The following is a 20683-nucleotide window of genomic DNA, read 5'->3' on the forward strand; positions in this document are numbered from 1 at the left end:
TTGGTTTCTGCATTTGTATATTGCATTATAATGACACCTAGCTCAAAGAGGAGAGAGTCAGATGCCCTACATACCAGTAAATATAGCTGTATGTACAGACAGATCATATAGATCGGTGACAGAGCTATTAGAAAAATGAGGTCTAAAAATAGTAATGAAGGCAGACACTGAGCACACATGTAAATGAACAAGCACATATCTACTCTATGCGCCATGTACGAGGGGACACAATTAAACACAATTTTCTTACCTCTCTAGTAACTGCCAAGGCCACATCATGAAGTCTAGAAAGAAGAATTTCTGAATGGCAGATAGCCAGGCGTCTGACGCTGAAGAGTCCCTTTGCCTTCTGCTGCCTGAAAGGCAATTACCAAAAAGATTGATTTTTCTCACCACCCAAGAACTAGGCAGCACCCTCTAAAATTACCGGGGTGTGGGCTCAGACAAAAAAAGGGAGGTGCTTCTCATACAACACTTAATTAAATCATGGAACTCATTGCCACAGGATGCTGCGGCAGTCAAAAGCGTACATAAGTCCAAAAGGCAAATAGATGGCTTCAGAGTGGATGGGTTAATTTGTGGCTATTAAACAGCCTTTCTGAAATCCCTGGCACACAAAGTCCCTATGTCGCTGCTTCCTAGAAGCTGGGAGGCTGTGCCGTGTTTCTGTTTCTTGCACCCTCCCTGTACCCTGTCCCTGAGATACAGTCCCATCTGGCTGTTACTGGGGTATTTTCCCTCTTCACCATCCCCAAAGGGAAGTTCAGGAGTGAGAGTCTGCACTGCCACTTCATAGCTGAGTTTGCACTCTGCAACCTAGTTATTCCCCTCCTCCCCCTCCCCCCCCCCCCCAAAAAAAAAAAAAGCAGTATGACCTAAAAGATTCCACACCTGGGCAAGAACAGCCAAAATGCTGGATCTTCCAGAAAACCCCTACTTGAAATAACACCCACAACAGCAACATATTATTTAAAAGTAGTAAAGCCCCGCCTCTTTCAGCACTTTCTTTGTGAAGGACCTGAGCTACATGAAGGCACTTGATGCAGTCACTGGTTCACCAGGGCTGCAGGGCAGGATTGGGGACCCATCCCCACTGGGGTCTCAGAGTGTAACCTGGACCCCCCACACCTGCAGCAGCTCTCTGCACCTCACAGGGCACCAAACAGGAACAGGGAAGAGAAAGGGGAGAGGGGCAAAACAAAGCAATCACACAAGGAGATGCATCATGGAAGATTTTTCATGGTTATCCCAGTGTGAACAGAGCCCTAGTGAGTGTATGCTGACCCAGAAATCAAAAAGACGACCAATATTACCTGAAATTTGTGGAGTCTCCTCCTGTCTGTGTCTAATTTCAGGACACACTGTGATTATCAACAAAACATCTTTGGCCCATATTAAGCAGTGAGGAGGAAAAAATTTCATTCTGAAAGTGCAAGATTCTTAAAGGATTTTTTTTTCTTTTTCCTTGCCTTCTGCCATGAGCCCTTCAGGAGAAATGACAGGCTGAGCAACTCTGCACCACGTCTCAGTCCATTTCTCAGAAATAGGAACTCCCTGTAGGCACGCCTGGGACTCACATGCAGGAGGTCACAGGGAGGCCCTGTCTCCTGCTGCTGCCAGCAGCAGGACCAGAGATAAATCCTTACTCAGTCCCACCTGGGCCAGTGACCTGAGGCCCCAAAACTATAAACTCAAGACCACTTCCATCCTGCTTCTGGCTTCAGCCAGCAAATCATCTTGTTCCACAACTTTCTCTCTTCCATGGAAATTTCATTTGCAGCTACATGGAGCAGAAGGCAAAGCTAGGAAACAGCATTGACCTGCTGCAGCTGTAGCACTGCTACGGACCAAGGCAAATAAAAGCCTGCTCTCACATCTTCATACTATGACTGCTTTGGAGTGGTTTCAGTAGTTCCCTTGGACATCTGGGCTGTCTGGGCTCAGAGGCACTAGAAAAAAAATGTTTCTAACTTACCTTTACACTGAGAGGGAAAAAGAGTGAACAGGGGGCTTTCTTACCAGTCATCACTGCTGAGCCATGTGAGCACGTTGAGCAGCACCTGCTGTGGCTGAGGGAAGGGTCTGGCTTCCCAGGTGTCCACACACTCGAAGTCCATAGCAATGGCTGGCAGTGAGTTCACTGTAAGGAGAGGGTCAGACACTAGCATCGGATGCCTCGGGGCAAGGCACCCTGCCACCGAGAAGAGTGCAACCCAGTCTCCCAGCCAAGATTACATATGGGTGCAAACTGGCATTGGTTCAGAGACTTCCCTGCTGTCTGGCTCATTGCTTTCCCCAGCACCCAACCATCTCCCAGTCACCCCAGCTGGGCACCAGTTCCTCGTGTAAACCTGAAAATTGCACACACAGAGACAGGCCCCAAGACCGTATAGGTACCACAGCCAGCTTGCAGATTCATAGTGCCACAGAGCTCACGCTCACTGGGAGCCAGTGCCGCCCAGCAGGACTTGTTACCCCAGGATTAAGCTCCTGAGATGTGCACATACCTCCCTGTATCACTTCCCTGTTACCTGGAGCACTGGGGACAGAGGCACCCTGTAACTTTCCGAGGAAACACTTCCAGCTGCCCCCAGTGAGCACCAAGCCTGAACAACTGAGTCCTGCTGGGCTCAGGCAAATCCCCAAGGAGCAACCACCAGGGAACAGTGATACCTGACTCTCTAAATCTGACAGTGCCTCTGTTTCCATTTACTTCAAATATTCTAGACAGCAGGCAGCTGAGTGCACATACATTTTAGCATACTATTGGGAAAGTAGTAGTTTATGGATTTTGCTATTTTCCAAGCATTATGAATATTTACTATTTCAGAGGTACCCACTGGCTGTATTTCGAAGACGCTGAAGTGAAATTTATTTGACATCAAATGTACTTGTTTGCAAACTGTGCAATGCCTAAGCTTTCTCTTGTGGAAAAATGCAATTTCTAGTCTAGATATTTGTGACAAAAAAGCCTTCCAAATGTGAACTGAGAATAAAAATATGTAAATATAGATACAAATTGTTGGAAAACACACCCTGTTGATGATAAATATACAAGGTATAAGAAAATTCAGATGATAAATGCATTTTTTGTGAAACCTATTTGTCATCAAAAGCACCATAGGTCAAAAATTTCATGTCTTGCACTCAAAAGCTCATTTTCTAAAGTGTAGATGAAAACATCTGAGCTGTCTAAAGTATTGAGTATAAATATTGCACAGAATCTAGATGAACTGTTATGGACTCTGTAGGGTTTCTATACTACCTTGCGTGTTCTACAAAGTACGGAGGATGGAAGAACTATAAAATCAAAAATATGCAGATGGGGACTAATTTGGATGTCACCGATATCACTGTCACTGGCATCAGCGATGTCACTGCACGAGTATGTACATATACACCTCTATATTCGATATGAACGGAGAGTCGCGTCAGGCTAGTTCTGGTCAATTTTGAAAATTGGAGTAGCATCACTAGAAAAGAGCATTCAAAGTATCATTCCTACCTCCCTTTTTCTTAACTCGTGCTGTTCAGGATCATAGCACAAGGTAGGCTACCCACAAAGGAGAGACGAGAATCACTATGGACTCACTCTCTGCTGTATATTTATTGCAGGTAGCTAACAGCCTGGGACCACCAGTCAGCCTCTCCTGCATGTCATCTGCTACACACAGCCACAGTATTTGGGTGGGGTGACAGAAGAGGTACTGCTTGTTCCCAGTTTGCATTGCAGGTGGTGGGATGAGAGAGGCTAGAAGCTGTTAAGCACTTCTAGGTGCAATAGCATGATTGTACCAAGTCACTAATTTCCATGCAGAGACAACCCTTGCTGCGATAGTAGAAAAGCTGGCTGGAGAGCCAGACAGCAGCACAGGCAGAGGGCCAAGACGGTGAGTAGCTAATTGATCATGGTGGTACACATATGTGCACAGTGAGCACACCCTGCCAGACTGCACCAGGGCTCAGCCCTGCAGTTACAGCTGCCTCCTGGCACCAGTGTTATATCTTGGCCTATTGGTACGTGCAAAAGCTAGAGCTTAAGGCTTTACCACTACTTTATTCAGCTCAGCTTTCCAATGGATCTGTAAGCACCAACTGCTCCAGTATCACCAGGCTGGAGTGGATCCAAAGCAGATTTGCTCTCAATCCTCAGGACAGGCTTTGGACCCGAGATCCTACCTGTGGTTGGGGAATGAGGCACTTTGTGAGTGGGCTCACCTGAGGACTTGCGCGGGAAGCTGCCACCCTGGCTGACGACGGGGATGATGGGCAGTGAGGGCCTGTTGACCCGCGTCCTCAAGGCAGTACCAGCTCTCGCTCTGCATGCATTGCTCATACTGGGGGGAATGGAAACTGCGCCATTGATAGGCGGTAGGCTAAAGCCTGCAGAGACCAAAAAGGACCTTGTAAGTGGAGAGTGCTGGACAGGGTGGCTATGGGCTTGGAAAGGGCTAGAAATCTTGCTGGAGCTGGGTAACATCCCTTTGTTGTCCCAGGCAATTCCAAGCATAACAGTTGCACACTAACATGGGACAGTGATCACAGAATCATAGAATAGTTTGGGTTGGAAGGAACCTTTAAAGGTCATCTAGTCCAACCCCCCTGCAATGAGCAGGGACATCTTCAACTAGACCAGGTTGCTCAGAGCCCCGTCCAACCTGACCTTGAACGTTTCCAGGGATGGGGCATCAACAACTTCTCTGGTCAACCTGTTCCAGTGTTTCACCACCCTCAGCGTCAAAAATTTCTTCCTTATATCTAGCCTAAATCTACCCTCTTTTAGTTTAAAACTGAATGCAGTGATGCTTTCCCTAAGAAATGAGGAAACCTCAGTACTGCTTTTCTTTTGCTTTCCTGTTTCAGAGGCTGGATAGGGAAGTTACATTTCTGGGGCTCCCACCTCAGCACTCCTCACCAGCACTTCACAAAATAATAGCAAGAAAAAGAGCAGATAACCTTGTCCGATGCCCTTGGGCTGAGTGCTGACTCTTAAGTTCCCTGCCGCTGCACTCATGGTAGCGCGTGCAAGCAGTACAATCAGAGCCCGTCAGCTGCAATTAAGTCAGTAACACTGCTTGCTCATGTGGGTAAAACATAAGCACTGGCGAAGGGCTCCAGCATGGCTCCGCAATGCAAGCTACTCAGCAGGGAGCAGTGTGAGCAGGATAATCTGTCCTATCATGTGAGCAATATCTTTTGTGTTTTAATTGGAAATAGTTTAATTTTGTTTCTTCCAGGTTGCACCTTGGTTGAAGAGCATTCTTGTGGACTCACCCATTTACCTTTCCTGGAGGCTACTCTCAGTTAGAGAGTCTGAAGCCCCACTGTAGTTTGCAAGACAGAATTATCTGTCTTGCAGATAATAAAGTCTGAAAGACTTTATAGGAGAAGGGGGGAAGGTGATATTCTGTGACTGACTCAGTGTGGGCCACGGGCAAGACACATCATGCCTCTGTATTTGTCTTTGGAAAACGGAAATAAATCCTATTCAAACTTCCACGCAGATGCAAATGTAACAGTCTCCCAGCCTGATTTCATAGATATTTGGAACACTATGCAAATAGCAAGCAAGTGAACAAAAAGGCCCACAATTATAGCACCCACTTACTTTCTTCAGCTGCATCCCCAGGGTCAACACTCTGTGTAGGGAGCTGCAAGGACTTTTCCTTTTCTCTCTCTTTCTCCCTCCTTCTACACAAAAGCTCCATCTGTTTCATTCGCTTTTGTTGTATTTTCTTCTGAGCTGACTTGGACAAGGTAACATGGATCTAGTTGCAATGGAAATACGTCATGGAGCATAAAGAGAGATACACAAACCATACACACCACCTCATCAGGAACACAGTGGTAGAGTGTCATCGTCTTTAATCCAGCTCCATATACATCCCAGTAGTTTCAGAAGAATTCCTCCTTTCCTCACCTTGGCATACAATTACACCCAGTGATGTATAACACTTCATTGCCATAACCTTCCACTGGTCCAAGATACTGTTTCTCAATCTATGTCAGGAAGCCCTGCTTGAACCAAGAGAGTCATAGGAGTGCTCCAAGATGTATGAAGAGCTCACATTACCAGTGAACAGGCAGTTCAGTTCCTACAGGCCAGGTTGGGGGAATAAAAACCATCTCCATGTGACGGTGTGCTCCCCCGCCCAACCTGACCTTTATCTCCTGTAACCCTACCTAAGTGAGAACTACCAGGGGCAGTCGTTAATGGATGCTGATGGTGATACTTCATCCATTAACGAAGTGGATTAGGGAGCCAGATAACACCACAATTGCCCTTGGTTATTGTGAGAAATACGCCCACCTAACCACAGTTATCAGTATGCAAATATGACTATGAGTCAATCATCTTAGCCCTATAAATAGTGAGCAGCCCAAGAGCCCTTTGAGCTCTCCTGCACGGCAGCGGGCTGCACAGTGGGATCTCCCCTTGAGTTCTCAAGGTTACTCCTCGAGGTTGAGAGATTCCTTGCCGCGACACATCCTCGGTAAGTGACTAATAGCATGCTAAACTTTGAAATCTTAGCTAAGTGATATAAAGGATTGATTGCGCATATATAATCCTTTAGACATAAAACCGTTGACCAAGACTGGGACTAGGATTGGATCCAGCCACACCTAAACTCCTCTCTGAGAAGTTTAGAAAGCAAGGGGGTCCTTTCTGAACCTCATGACTCAACGGGAGGGTCTCCCTGACAGTAATGTCTGACCCTGTCCTCTATGCAGTAAATAATCAAGTGTACCTTGCCATCGAATCTTGTTCAGTGTCGCATTTTCCATTGAACATTGTTAATTCACGCTTTAACTCACTGTTTTCTATCAATAAAGTATTGTTGCTTCTCTCTTACGAGTGAAGTGCAGTCTCACTCCATCCGCGACAAATTGGCGTAGTCAGCAGGATGGCAAGTAGTATCACCGATTATTTAACGGAGGCATGGAGTGAATGCGAGTCCCAAATTCTCAGAATAATGGGCTCGTGACAATTGGCATAATTGGGAAGCTGCTGAAGAGCATCTAAAAGTATGGAAGAATGCGTTAGCCCTAGGCATTCCCAGAACCGCGATTCAAGGACAGCCCACTGGCATTGTATTGAGTCTGATTGAAGCATTCCAGAAACGAGATAACAGTGAAAGAAAGGAGAGTATTTCAGCTCCTCCGGTGCCAGTGCCTAGGAAGGGAGACAACCCCTTTCTCCCCCTTAGGGAAGAACTGCAGGGCATGAAGCAAAAAAACCGAGTAGTGTCCAGAAGGCGATTGGGCCTGCCTGTCCGGAAAGTGGAAGCTTATCAGTGGGTAAGTGACAACGGCCCATACATTTTAATTCCAGTTGGCCCTCAGAGACAATTGGTGAAATTTTTAATAGATACGGGAGCACAAATTTCAATATTAACACAACAAGATGCCGAGAAGCTGGGCGTGCGATCCGGACGGCAAAGAGTTAAGATTACCGGTGTGAATGGGGCGAGTGTTATGTGTCAAACTGCCAAGGCCAATTTATGACTCCCGGGCGAGAAGCGCATGTCAACTACTCGCTTTGCAATTAAAGATCATCACGAAAATATTTTAGGTTTCGACGTTTTAAACGGCCGAACCTGGCGCCTGCCGAATGGCGGCGTGTGGTCCTTTGGCTCAAACACCGATCCCAACCCCGGTAGAAAGCGGGAGGCCGCAGTGCGCGCACTCCGCGCAGCCCCTGCCCTCCCCGAGTCAAAAATTACTAACGTGCCGCAATATCCGATTTCTGCGGCACGGAATGCAATTTCTGAAGTCATAGCTGATCTGGAGAGACGACAAATTACCTCCAGAACCCGCTCCCCATATAACTCACCTGTCTGGGCAGGTTGGAAGCCAGACGGGAGGTGGCGTTTAACGGTCGATTACCGGCGCCCGAATGCCAGCAGCCCCGCTAACGGCCGCTGTACCAAACATCGCAAACTTAACAGCTACTTTGCAAGCAGCTGCACACCCATGGGTGGCCGCGCTAGATGTAAAAGATATGTTCTTTATGGTTCCCTTGAAGGAGGAGGATAAAGAGAAGTTTGCTTTCACTTGGGAGGGAGTACCTTTAACAGACTCTCACAGGGATATAAACATTCACCTACAGTTGCTCATGCCGCGCTTGCTGAACTTTTACAGACGGTCGCGCTCCCCCAAGAAGTGAAACTGTATCAATATATAGATGATATTCTGATTGGAGGAATTTCCCCCGAGAAGGTGGGGGAAGCAGCAGCAGCAGTATGGCAAGCACTAAATAAAGCAGAAATTGAGGTTCCACCTAGAAAATGTCAGGGACCCAGTAAAGAAGTAAAATTTTTAGGTACTTGGTGGATAGCAGGCAGTGCAATGATTCCTCCAGATACCTTAAGAAAAATCGAAGAGCTGCAAATGCCCCAATCAAGGAAGGAGTTACAACAATTGATGGGAACTTTAGGATACTGGAGGAAGCATGTACCTGGATTTTCTATCATTTCCCGTCCATTATACTCACTCTTACGGAAAGGCAAACCCTGGGAGTGGAAATTGGAACATAAAAGAGGCGGTGAAAACTTTAACTGAAGAATTAAAAACATATCAGTCACTGGGACCAGTACACCCCCGCGACCCTATTATAGCCGAATGGGGTTTTGCTGAACATGCTACTTACTGTAACCTATTCCAAACTGGCCCCGATGGGCCAAAAAGACCTTTATTGTTTACCTCAACTGCATTTAAAGAAACAGAACAACGATACTCTGAATGGGAAAAGGGACTTTTATCTTTAGTCCGAGCAGTTAAACAAGTTGAGAAAATACATCAGGGACAACCTGTGCAAACTAGAGGACCATTTAATTTATTAGAAGCAATCCTAAAGGGGACTGCTCCCCCAGAAGGAATTGCACAAAAACCCACTATCAGAAAATGGTATGCCTACCTAACAGGAGTTGCAGAAAATATGCAATTAACTGAAGGACGCACTAAGGTTTCCAAATTGCAGATGCCCATAAACAGACCCCTTAGTGTTACAACAACGTTTCAAACCTTCACCCATTCTGGATGCACCACCCCTCACTGAGGGTACACCAACAGAAAACGTTTGGTTTACAGATGCTTCAGCAAAAAGAGTAAACAGTAAATGGCATTATAAGGCCGTTGCATTAGATATTACCACTGGCAAACAAGTAATAGAAGAAGGTGAAGGCAGTACACAAGTAGGAGAAATAAGAGCAGTTGTTTTGGCAGCACAGAATGGAGCAAAGATCATATATGTAGACTCTTACGCTGTGTGGGCTGGTGCCACACAGTGGCTTTGTCAGTGGGAAGCCTTGAATTGGGAAGTAAATAGATCCCCAGTTTGGAGAAACAAAGATTGGCAATTATTACTAGATATAGCCAGGAAAACACCTTTCAAGATGGGATGGGTAAAAGCTCATGCTAAGGATAATCAACCAGCCACAAAGTGGAATCAAAAGGTAGATGAGCTAACTAAAATTAGAAAATTACCTTAAATCCTGAGTGGTATCGATTGGGAGAATGGTTACATCAAAACCTAGGCCACACAAGTAACGAAGCACTTTACTTCGCTGCACAGAGTAAAGGCTGGCCTATAAACAGGAAAACTTGTGAAACTATTCTTACAGAATGTCCCCAGTGTAGACTGAAATTACAAACAGATCATCCTGCTAAAACACCACCTCTACATATTAATGAAGGGAAAACTTTATGGTCTACATGGCAAATTGATTATATCAGACCATTCAAATCCTCTGCAGGATATAGATACATCCTCACAGGAGTGGAAGCAGTCTCTGGCTTGCTTATGGCGACTAAGTGTTGGAAAGCCGATGGACGAAATACAGTGTGAGGGCTATCATTTTGGTTCTCAAATCTGCCTACTCCTGATGTTATCAAAAGTGATAATGGCTCACATTTTTCATGTAAGGAAGTGCAAGATTGGGCAAAACAAGAGGGAATTAAATGGGTGTTCCACACCCCATACTACCCTCAATCAAATGGGATGGTAGAAAGAGCTAATGGCTTATTGAAAAGGAATCTCAAACTACATGAGGCTCAATGGGATACACGCCTCCCCAAAGTACTCCATCAATTAAATAATCGATACGGGCCTACCGGAAGCCCCGGAAGCCGAGCATTCTTTATAAAAACTGAGCTTAATGCTCCGCCTGCTGGGAAAAGAGAATATCCAATGACATTACAGCCAGGACAGCCTGTGATGGTCAATTTACCATCCATTGGTACTGTGCCTATGACTTTAATTAAATCTCGTGGCCCACTTGCCTGGGAAGCTACTGATAGCAGTGGTGCAAAACATAGAATTACTGCACGATGGATTTTTCCTTCTTTTTAATGGGGTAACCTGTTTGGACTCTCCCCACCGAAACAAGTCTCTATTTTCTCTTATAGCACCCCTCAGGATGATAAACAGAAATGCTGTGTTCATGCTACTATTCCAAACCCTGACAATGCCTCTCCTCTTAACCTGTGGTCAAAGAACCCCCAAATGGCCATGGTCTCAAGCTCGTGTTAAGTACACTGGGAATATGGGAATACACTCTAGTAAGGGAGATTTAAATCTTTCCACCGTGGTCATGCATACTGAACTGAAACATACTTAGAAAATGAATGGGGCTGGGATGAAGATGAAGCTGATAATAAAATTCCCCAACTTCAAGGAACGGCACGAAAAGAAATTAAAATAGGACGCCAAATGATCAATGGGTCTACCCATGAGAAGGCGTCTCGGATTTCTGTGTACAATATTACATCAAACCCAGTAGTAAAAGATACTAAACTTTGTGCCTCTGAAATTGGACTGTTGGTACAATTTTACCTTAGTACAACCTGTTTTTGTAGTCTGCCTCTGGGCTCACCACAGCGTGGGACTATCATTTAAATTTAAAATAGACATTACTAAATCTAGTACAACAACACCTGCCTCGATTGTAAAGGATAAGAAAACTATCCCCACAAATTTCTGAAATTGGACCATATGTGATCAAAAATACAGGCCAACAACGAGTGTTATTCAATCCATCATGGTCTCTTTTAAGAAGAGTAGAACTACTAATGCAAATTAATATCTCTACAATCAAACCAACCTGTTCACCATTCCTAAGTACGACCTATGCAGGATGGTTAGCATGGTTATGTGGACGAACCCTTACCTCCCCAAGACGAACAAGGAGAGATATGACTGGTATCATAGGGACAGGACTGGGAGTCTTAAATAGTATAGATGCCGAAGTACTCGTAAATAAACTGAGTACAGCAACAAGTGACTTAAACAAATTAGAACACCCACTGCGGTCTTCTCTATTAGCATTAGGAACTAACCAATGGCTTTTGTCTGATATATTGCCTCAGTGGGAAAGAATTAATGAAAGGGACCACCAATTGATGGTGGATGCACTTGGTGCAGCCCAAAATAATGTTTCTCTAGCCCTTAGTTGTACCCAGGCTCAACTGTGGATGCAATCTATGGTAGCAGCAATTATAAGAGAAGGTGAAGAGGGCACCTTACCCACTGAAATTCGAAAGGTAATTTGGGATAATGCAACTAAATTTGAGAAAGAATTCCAATCCTGGTGGTATTTGGTTAATTTCACTTATGACCCCATCAATAAGGCCACAGCTTTTGTCTTAACAATTCACAATGCTTCGGTATACACCATATACCCAATCATTGCGTTAGGATTAAATCACAATGGAGCTATACTCTATCCATTAGAACATAGAGTATGGGCCCAACAAAATGGAAACAAATGGCAAACTGTCGATGTTAGCACATGCATTGTACGGGAACAACAAGGATTTATTTGTGAGAGTAACACCATCAAAGCCCAAGACATCTGTCCTGACACTGAACAAAATGTTTGTCATTTTGAAATACATCCTGATGAAGCCCCTGAAACTGTACTTGTATGTATTGGAAAAGGATGTGTTTGTATGAGAACCTTTTGTGATTTTATCTTTGTAGATAATGTTACTGTAAATACAAGCAATCGCTCAAATATTTCTGTTTGTAACTTCACTAACATTGTGGGATGCAACTTTAATTATTCAGCTCCTGTTACGTCTTATCAATTGTTACAATCTAATTATACATTGAGTGAAGATTTATTGCCTATCCCCATCAGAATGAATCTTACACTGGTGAAGAAACTACTACAACATAATGACCTGTGTCAACTGCTAGAACGTGTCTGAGGCAATGGACACAAAACTCTAATCACCGTTCATCATGACACAGAAGAGATACGCCATGTCTTGGAAAGAGTGAAGAAGGATGGAGAACACCATTGGTGGGAAACTCTTCTTGGATGGTCACCAACAGCAACGGGAGTGTTTAATTTTATGCTTCATCCAGTTGTAATTTTACTAACTCTAACTTTAATATGTCTGTTGCTCATAATTATACTGTATATAAAGGTTTGGTACATGATAAAACAAATAACCCAACTTCAACCACCCAAAAACATACAAATTAACGCACAACAAATAGCAGTGCTTCACTACCTACTTACCGTGGATCTATAAGCACATATACTATTAAAATACTATTTATGTCACAGAGGCAAGAGGTGACCGTACCACCACTCTGTGAAGGTAAGATGAATTGACTATAGTCATGGGGTGGAGTGTGACGGTGTGCTCCCCTGCCCAACCTGACTTTTATCTCCTGTAACCCTACCTAAGTGAGAACTACCAGGGGCAGTCGTTAATGGATGATGGTGGTGATATTTCATCCATTAACGAAGTGGATTTGGGAGCCAGATAACAACACAATTGCCCTTGGTTATTGTGAGAAATACGCCCACCTAACCACAGTTATCAGTATGCAAATATGACTATGAGTCAATCATCTTAGCCCTATAAATAGTGAGCAGCCCAAGAGCCCTTTGAGCTCTCCTGCATGGCAGCGGGCTGCACGGTGGGATCTCCCCTTGAGTAGGGACGCCTCTCAAGGTTATTCCTCGAGGTTGAGAGATTCCTTGCCGCGACACATCCTCGGTAAGTGACTAATAGCATGCTAAACTTTGAAATCTTAGCTAAGTGATATAAAGGATTGATTGCGCATATATAATCCTTTAGACATAAAACCGTTGACCAAGACTGGGACTAGGATTGGATCCAGCCACACCTAAACTCCTCTCTGAGAAGTTTAGAAAGCAAGGGGGTCCTTTCTGAACCTCATGACTCAACGGGAGGGTCTCCCTGACAGTAATGTCTGACCCTGTCCTCTATGCAGTAAATAATCAAGTGTACCTTGCCATCGAATCTTGTTCAGTGTCGCATTTTCCATTGAACATTGTTAATTCACGCTTTAACTCACTGTTTTCTATCAATAAAGTATTGTTGCTTCTCTCTTACGAGTGAAGTGCAGTCTCACTCGATCCGTGACACTGCAATAACCAGCAATGAGAGGTAATTTGCTCTTTCTTAACACTCACAGCCAGTAATTGCAGCTGCTTCTCACTTCCTTGCTTCTGAAGGACTCAGCTGCTCTCTGAGAACTTTGAGAAACATTGGTCTTAATGAATAGAAAAATTGAGAATGAGAGGGCTGTGAGATACAGCAAGAAAGGTAACCAAGGAAAAGCAAGCTCTCCCATTTTATTTTGCAGCCTTGCTTACACTCAACATTATAATCTTTGCTTCTGTACTTCCAAACATGCATTTTGCACATGTTCACTGAGGTGTAACTTGCTCTACCATTCAGATTTGCTCTAAATTGGCCTTCGTACACAAAGAATGCTTCTTGCGTAACCTTAGCACTATCTCCCAACCAGTGACTTCTGCACCAATGAAAATACTCAAGCAATTGCTCTGTAGCTGTCAAATGTATTCCCAAGAGAATCCACTCCCCAAGAGAGGAAGATAATGATTTTCAGTGACATTTTGTGCTAAGCACTGAACAGTCACTGAAAACGAAGCCTGCTCACCCCTTTCCTTAGCCCTTACCCTTCCATTGCTGTCCTTCAAGTCGTCGTCACTCAGAAGGCAAGGGCTCATGATATGATCTATCTCCTCGGCCTGGCTGAGTGGGAGGCCTGTTAACGGTGGCACAGGTTCACATAAATGTCCAGCAGACTTCACGCCACCACCAACATGATGCTGGAGAACTGGCAAGACGGGTTCCAGAGTCTGGAGCTCTGATAAGACATGGATATAGATTGTGTATGAGAACAGCAAGGAACATATCACCTCTCCAAACAGATGGGGTGCTACCATATTACACTGGCAGCAGAAATTACATTAGTCTGTTGACCATCAGACTCAAACCTACTGCATGATAAAGGCCTTAGCCCTTGGCTTCTAGTGAGCAGCTGTGTTTGACAGAGAAGAGCAGAGAGATGGAGATTGCCCTTGCCAAAAAGATTCTTATCTGTTCCTATCCATTTTGATTCTAGTAACCATCCTCTTTTTCCCAGTAACTAGAAGAACTGGTTTTTAATAGCTATATGCCTTCGTAGAGGTAAGCATCAACATTTCCTCCTCTTTGCTGGAATATTTTAGAGGGCATTTAAAGAAAAGCTTAGGATTGCTAGAGTGATACCAAAACCAGAATTGTGTTCTTGAAGTTAGAGAATTCATTTTCCCCGAAGGAGTTTCATTCTAAATTGTAGCAGATCAGCCCACTTTCTGGGCAGCCTGACTAAAGGCTGATTTTCTTGATGGGAATAGCATGGTGCAGCTCATTCTGAAATACTCTCCAACAGAGCTGTTAAAACTCAGAGAACTAATCATTCCTTACATGGCTTCACAGATTATAAAATCATGTGATAGCCAAGCAGTAAAAAAGGAATAACTTTCTTAAACCTGGATTTTTTTTCCCTGCGGAATGGTCAGGTCAATAATAAAAGAGAGAGAGAGATGGTTTAACGATATAGCTCATTTCTAGCCCAGAATGCGTCCAGCAAAAACGTCACCTTACTTAGCAATACTTCTCCCCAGTTGCATTCAGCATCCTAGCTGCATATCAGCAGTAAAGCAATCATTCCTATGGGGCATGCCCATAATTTGGCAGAACTAACACTGAGCTGAGGGACCAGTGGATCTTATCCCTTTTTCTGCATCAGCAAAATTATTTGTTAAATTCTCATCTCTCCTATCGCTACAAACCCACAGATGGCAAAGGGACAGCAATGGTGTCATTGAGGTTTTCAACTTAAAAGTATTGGCTGACACAGATGCACCAGGCACTGCATTTTGTCTTGCAGAACTCTTATTGCTAGTGATAATGCAAGGCAGAGAGGGGGGAGAAGCCAGTAGGCATCTCCTACCCCAGCCTCAGTTTGCAATACTGACATATGCAGATAGAGTAGGGGAAGAGATTTGTAATCATAAACGTAGCATATGTGGTTTGAGGTAAATGAGTTGCAAAAAGGGAACCTCAGTTCATTACTCAGCATTTAATTTAGGCTTGTGCTTTAAGAGGATGGAAAGCTCAGATCCTGCATAAGCTGGATCCTTTTTTAAGTCTTTTTCTCTGTAAATAGAAAATTCACAAGGACTTCCTATCACACAAGGTTTCGCTATTTCTCCCAGTGCAAAAATAGGCAACGTTGAATCTACTTCAGATCTCAAAGGGTTCGATTCAGAAACTGCTCCAAGGGAAGGTTTTCTCCTTCAAGTGTAGGAGGAAGGAGTGGGAACATTTCTCATTTCATGCGAAATGCCCCATTTTTCTCTAATCTTTGTGACATTACAGAGCATGCAGGGAGATAAAAGGTATGAGCATGAGGTAGAGGAACTTTTTCTTTTCCTGCTGTGGATTTCCCAGGCCCCACGGTACCCCTCCAGCTCCTGCCATTCATAACCCCATGCTGGAGTCATTTTCACGGGATCACCAGAGCACACTTCCCAGTGACTGAGCTCTGGGGGTGCTGTCTGAGCACATCAAGGAATTGAAAAAATGTTACAGGATGGTTTTCAACTGAACTTTCACAGTGCCACCCGTGGGTCAGGATTCCTATGGTCATTTTAGGACAGCCATGCCCTGTACCTACCTAGATATTTAAGGGTCTTCTCTTTACTTCTGCTGCCTGATCTTGGCCTTAAGAAAATTGAGGATAAAAGAATATATGAGGAGTTAGAAAGAGAAGGGGGGGTTAGCATTAAAGGAGGCAAACTTTCTTAGCATGGTGATTCTGATGAAGGAGGAAACGCAGCCCATAAAACCAAGAATATGCAAAGCTGATTAATTGCCATTAAACTTTCAGTTGCTGCCGTCACACGGAGCTCATCAAGCTCCAGCTGAAACACAGGAGTCATTCTTCAGTTTGGGCCTTAACTATCCAATTCTGCTGTCTCTCATTTTGGAGCTAAGTGGCTCTCACTGTTACAGACATCCTTTCTGAATCAGCAAGAGATGTTAAGTCATAAGTCTGTATTGAGGGCAGCTACCTTTATACTGCTGCAGAAGCCTAACTTTGCGTAGTCATGACTTCAACTGATGACAGTGTCTTGTTACACGTGGCAATACCACTGCTGTCTCCTGAGAATATTACACCTCCCTGCTTTTTCAAGAAGAAAAAGGGTTTTTCCAACTCAACTGGTAGGTAAATATATTCAGATTGCACTTTAAAAGCCATGCTGAAGCTTTTAAATTGGGACTATATTTCTATGACTCCTTATTTATTGTTATAACTATGGTAAGGTTGACAGCTAGAGTTCTCCATGCGTATTCAAGCAAATATCTTTCCATCAGTTACAGTCCTATAATTGTTCTCTAGCACCTTGCCCCCTGTGATCTTAAAACCATATGTAAATATTAAACATCTATAGGATTATACATCTATAAACTGAGATTTATCTGGACTCTCATTTCACAGTGAAGGCCCAGACACAAAGAAGTTACAACTGACATTTACAGAAGCAGCATCTGAATTTGCAGACAGCTCTACAATAGCCAATATTTGCCCTAACATATTCTTGCAGGTACAGAAATTGGCAGTCAAAGATCACACACAAAACCAGATGCTGTGTTCAGATCCATGCAACACAGTTCCCAAATGGCACCACAAAGATTACAGAATGAATTGGTATCAGAGTCCAGCAGAGGACCTGCTTTTAAGGTCCTCTTAAGTCCTGCCTCCTCCTCCTCCCCCCGCCATCCCTGCTCTTAGAGTGTATGATGCTAGTTTTGACATTGTGCTGGAACATTATAGATATGCAAAATGGTGAATGCACAGAAGTTTGCACAAATATATTGGAGAGCTGACTGTGGAAAGTAACCTCATGAGACGAGAAGTGCAAGGTGAACTACATATTGGAGAAGCAGACACCTTAGCTTACCTCATCTCCACGGCCTCTTGGAAAACCAGGTGCTGAGAGCTTGGGAGAGGCACTGCAGCACTGCCAGGATCCTCATCAGATGGTGTCGCTGACTTGGGGATAGGAGGAATCAAAGCCATTCCCAGTGACTTCTTCCCATCCCCACCACTGCAATACCAGGGCAGCAGGGAAGCCTGGAAATAGTAGAATGCTGTGCTCAGCTCAAGCATCCAGCCTTCTCCCTTTGATGCCACAAGAAGTTTAGCCATACTCTTAGCTAGGACTTGGCAGGAAAAGAAAAGTCAAACTGATGGAGCAGCTTGGCCTAAGATGGGCAATGGAAAGGGAAATGGTGAGTGAGAGACCATGTCGCACGCTGTTGCCAGCTCTCTCCCCTTGCTCACCTCTCTGGCAGTGGCTGCATTCCCACCTGGCATCCATCTGCTTGGCATAATGATGTTCTGGGATGCCGTTGCCTCTATTAGCCTTTCTGGTGTTACGGGAATGGGTTTAGACCACTATTGTCTCCCTGTCCCTAAAGCACCTACCAGCCATTGCTGAACTCCATCCAAGTCCCCACAAAGCCATTTTGCACACTGACAAAACCTGCTTTTCTCAAGCCCATAATTTTTTCTGCTTCGCCCTTCCTACAGTCTCCCACCAGCCTTTTGGCCCAGATGCTAATGTGTTCTCTGGATGCTCAGTGCTCTCCAGCTCCCACACAATTCATCATCTCAGGCTCACTGTCATTAAGTTCAGCAGAGCTCCCTACCCTGCTGCTCTGTGTAAGGTCTCTCTGCCTCCTGAAACTACTTCAGACTCCCCATGCCATGGCTAGGAAGGGGGATGGAGGGAGCAGGGGCAGACACACACCCTTCCTTAGTATCCCATCGTTCTTGTCACAGCTAAAGAGCCAAATCAGGACCTGTTCAAACTCCAGTAAAACCAACAGAGTTAATGTCAGGGATACATTTGGCCCTGTATCTGCAAGGCTGAAATCAAGTACGTTAGGCTTTTATTGCTTATCCTGTTTACAAAAGCTGTTATTCATCTGCCTTCTCCTGCCCAACAAGGTAAAACCAAAACTGCAGTTTCTGTCCCTCCTGCAAAGGCGATCCAGTGGATGGTGTCTGGACTCCATTCCCCATGGCCAGAATTGCCAGTTCTCATCACTTACCCCTGGGCAGACCCACGGAAGAGGATAAAGCTGCACAGTGGCTGCTGAACTCTAGAAATATTAGAGATAACTGTGCAGAAGGACATGGCTGTACAACTCAAAAGCTGAGACAACCTGAAGTTGAGTTTGCAGGACTGCCTGCTCCAGCAAACATCTTTTTCCATCTAAACCAGACAGAGCTGATACAAAAAGCCACCAAGACACTGGTGTGTCTTCAACAGTAACCGCAGATGGTTCACAGATACATGTATTTTACTAACTGTAGAAGGATATGCTTGACCAGGTTAGACACATTTAGTTGCTCTGACTGGTTGCTGGTGTTTTCTCAGTCATAAAACACAGCAGGAGCCACTAGAGAGCACAGAAACTATTTAAAGACCTCTTCTCCTATTGATATATGCTGAGGACATAAAGTCTGCAGTACGCATGTTGCAAAGACAGCCTGAAGGGCAATGTCCAGCTGAGCTCTTCCCTGGCTCAACTGCTTCCCTGGGTTTACACCACAGGGAAAGAGGATGTCAGAGCTCTGCCTACAGGAAATAAACTGAGGATCCACCACACGTGATTTGGCTTGGTTTCCTTACTTTATAACCTTTTCCCTCTGACATCAGCTCCTTGTCATCCCCATCACTGTCATCACAGCCTGTGCTGTTTTCCCCATGCTCCTGCTCTCCGTTGCTCATCCTGCTGGGCTCTGAGGAAGGAAGGCTGTCCTGGATGGGAGGCATGGGCTTGGAGGTTGTCAGGAGCCTCTGGGAAGCTGATGTGGAAACTGCTGGCTTCAGGGTAACCCCCTTAGGGTCACTGCAGTCAGTCAGGCCTGCAAAGTGGAGACACAAAGCGCAATAGAAGCAGCACTGCAAAACTAAAGCACCTGAAGCTAGAGATTTCATTGGACAGATTTCTTGGAAACTTCTAAATAACTGCACAGGGCAACATGCTCATGCTGGCAGCCACTTGAAGCAGGCCAGTGGACAACACTTACCCACTTCCACAGAGCCACCAGAGGAACACCCTGGTCCTCTGGGCTCCCATCACACAACAGAGAGGCCACGGACCTGTACTTACCCAGAATAAGTCACCTGCACATACATTCTCCTGCTCCTCTCCCTGCCCCACAGTTGTACACCCCTACAGCAACAGGAGGGCTATGCAGGGGACTGAAAGTAGGGAAGGTTATTGCAGGGGGGCACATGCAGGGGAGAACTGTTCACTGGGAATGTGCACTAGCTCTCTAGACTGCAAGACCCTTCTTCCCGCAGGAGAGCAGGCAGGCTCCTGCCTTACCTTTCTGTGAGGCTAACAGACCCTCAGACATCCTCCCCGTCTTCAGCTTGTCCTCGATCTGAATGGTTTCCAGGGCAGCGTTGCTCACCTCCCTCTCTCGGAGGTCCTGGGTCAAGGCTTGGTGAGAAAGGTGGGAGAGTTCACCTCCACCCGCAGTGCTGAGGTCGTGCACACTAGCCTCGCTGACCCAGCCATCCAAGGGAGAGATGGCCCTTGGGTATGGAGGTTTCCCAACTCCAACCCCATGCCATGAACTAGGACGCTTCTTCATCTGGGTTGTTAATATGGACTGAAAAGAGGCTGTAGATCAGGTAAAAGGCAAGAAGTGAGTTAGTTGACGTCATACCTTTACAATTAACCCACCTAATTAGTGAGGCATTCAAGGGTTTTTTAATCATTCAGAAGATCAGTTTGTTTTTATTTTTCATAAAACTAGCATCAGTTTAATTCTTCTGAACAGCACTGAGCTAGCAAGCCAGGAGAGAGAGGTTGAAGGCCCCACTGGTAAGAGGGGAAAAAAGATTCCCATTTCAGGACTTGGCTTCTGTGAATACTACCAGTAAAGACCCACACAGTGCTACTGGTATATCTGGAAAGCAGAAAGACATCTCAGCAAGCAGGCAGACCTTGCCAGTGTTTCTACAGCACCATCCCATCCTCAAGGTCAGATCTGATGGGCAAGCAGAGGAAGAACTGGGAATTTAGCTATGGCAAGACCACATATTGATAGCAAGGATAGAAACAGAATTCACATCTCATTACCATGCCCGATTTATGGCCAGTTGGGCCACAGTCCCTGTCCTGGCTGGCAGTGGTAGTGATTTGGCTACTGTTGATAAAGGAGAAAGCATAATGAACTAATGATAGAGAGATGTGATGCCACGCGCACCACTGGAGGAGGGCAGGATCATCTGCAGCTCTGTGTCAGCCACCTACTCTG

The 20683-nt window shown here is 45.0% G+C and overlaps 1 protein-coding gene across 1 annotated transcript in view; it reads right to left on the bottom strand.

The window, feature by feature from the left end:
• The window catches only part of TOGARAM2 (TOG array regulator of axonemal microtubules 2), a 37583-nt gene that overhangs the window by 15670 nt on the left and 1230 nt on the right, over window positions 1-20683 (bottom strand). The window contains exons 3-11 of the mRNA XM_076335575.1: window positions 19744-19955; window positions 19041-19276; window positions 17301-17473; window positions 16013-16059; window positions 13965-14155; window positions 5609-5768; window positions 4219-4383; window positions 2020-2140; window positions 251-356 (exon numbers count right to left, since the gene is read on the bottom strand). Coding sequence (XP_076191690.1) covers window positions 251-356; window positions 2020-2140; window positions 4219-4383; window positions 5609-5768; window positions 13965-14155; window positions 16013-16059; window positions 17301-17473; window positions 19041-19276; window positions 19744-19955 — 1411 coding nt within the window. The remainder of the gene's footprint in view (window positions 1-250; window positions 357-2019; window positions 2141-4218; window positions 4384-5608; window positions 5769-13964; window positions 14156-16012; window positions 16060-17300; window positions 17474-19040; window positions 19277-19743; window positions 19956-20683) is intronic.

This window comes from Aptenodytes patagonicus, chromosome 3 (assembly GCF_965638725.1).
Source record: "Aptenodytes patagonicus chromosome 3, bAptPat1.pri.cur, whole genome shotgun sequence".
In the NCBI taxonomy this organism is placed as follows: domain Eukaryota; kingdom Metazoa; phylum Chordata; class Aves; order Sphenisciformes; family Spheniscidae; genus Aptenodytes; species Aptenodytes patagonicus.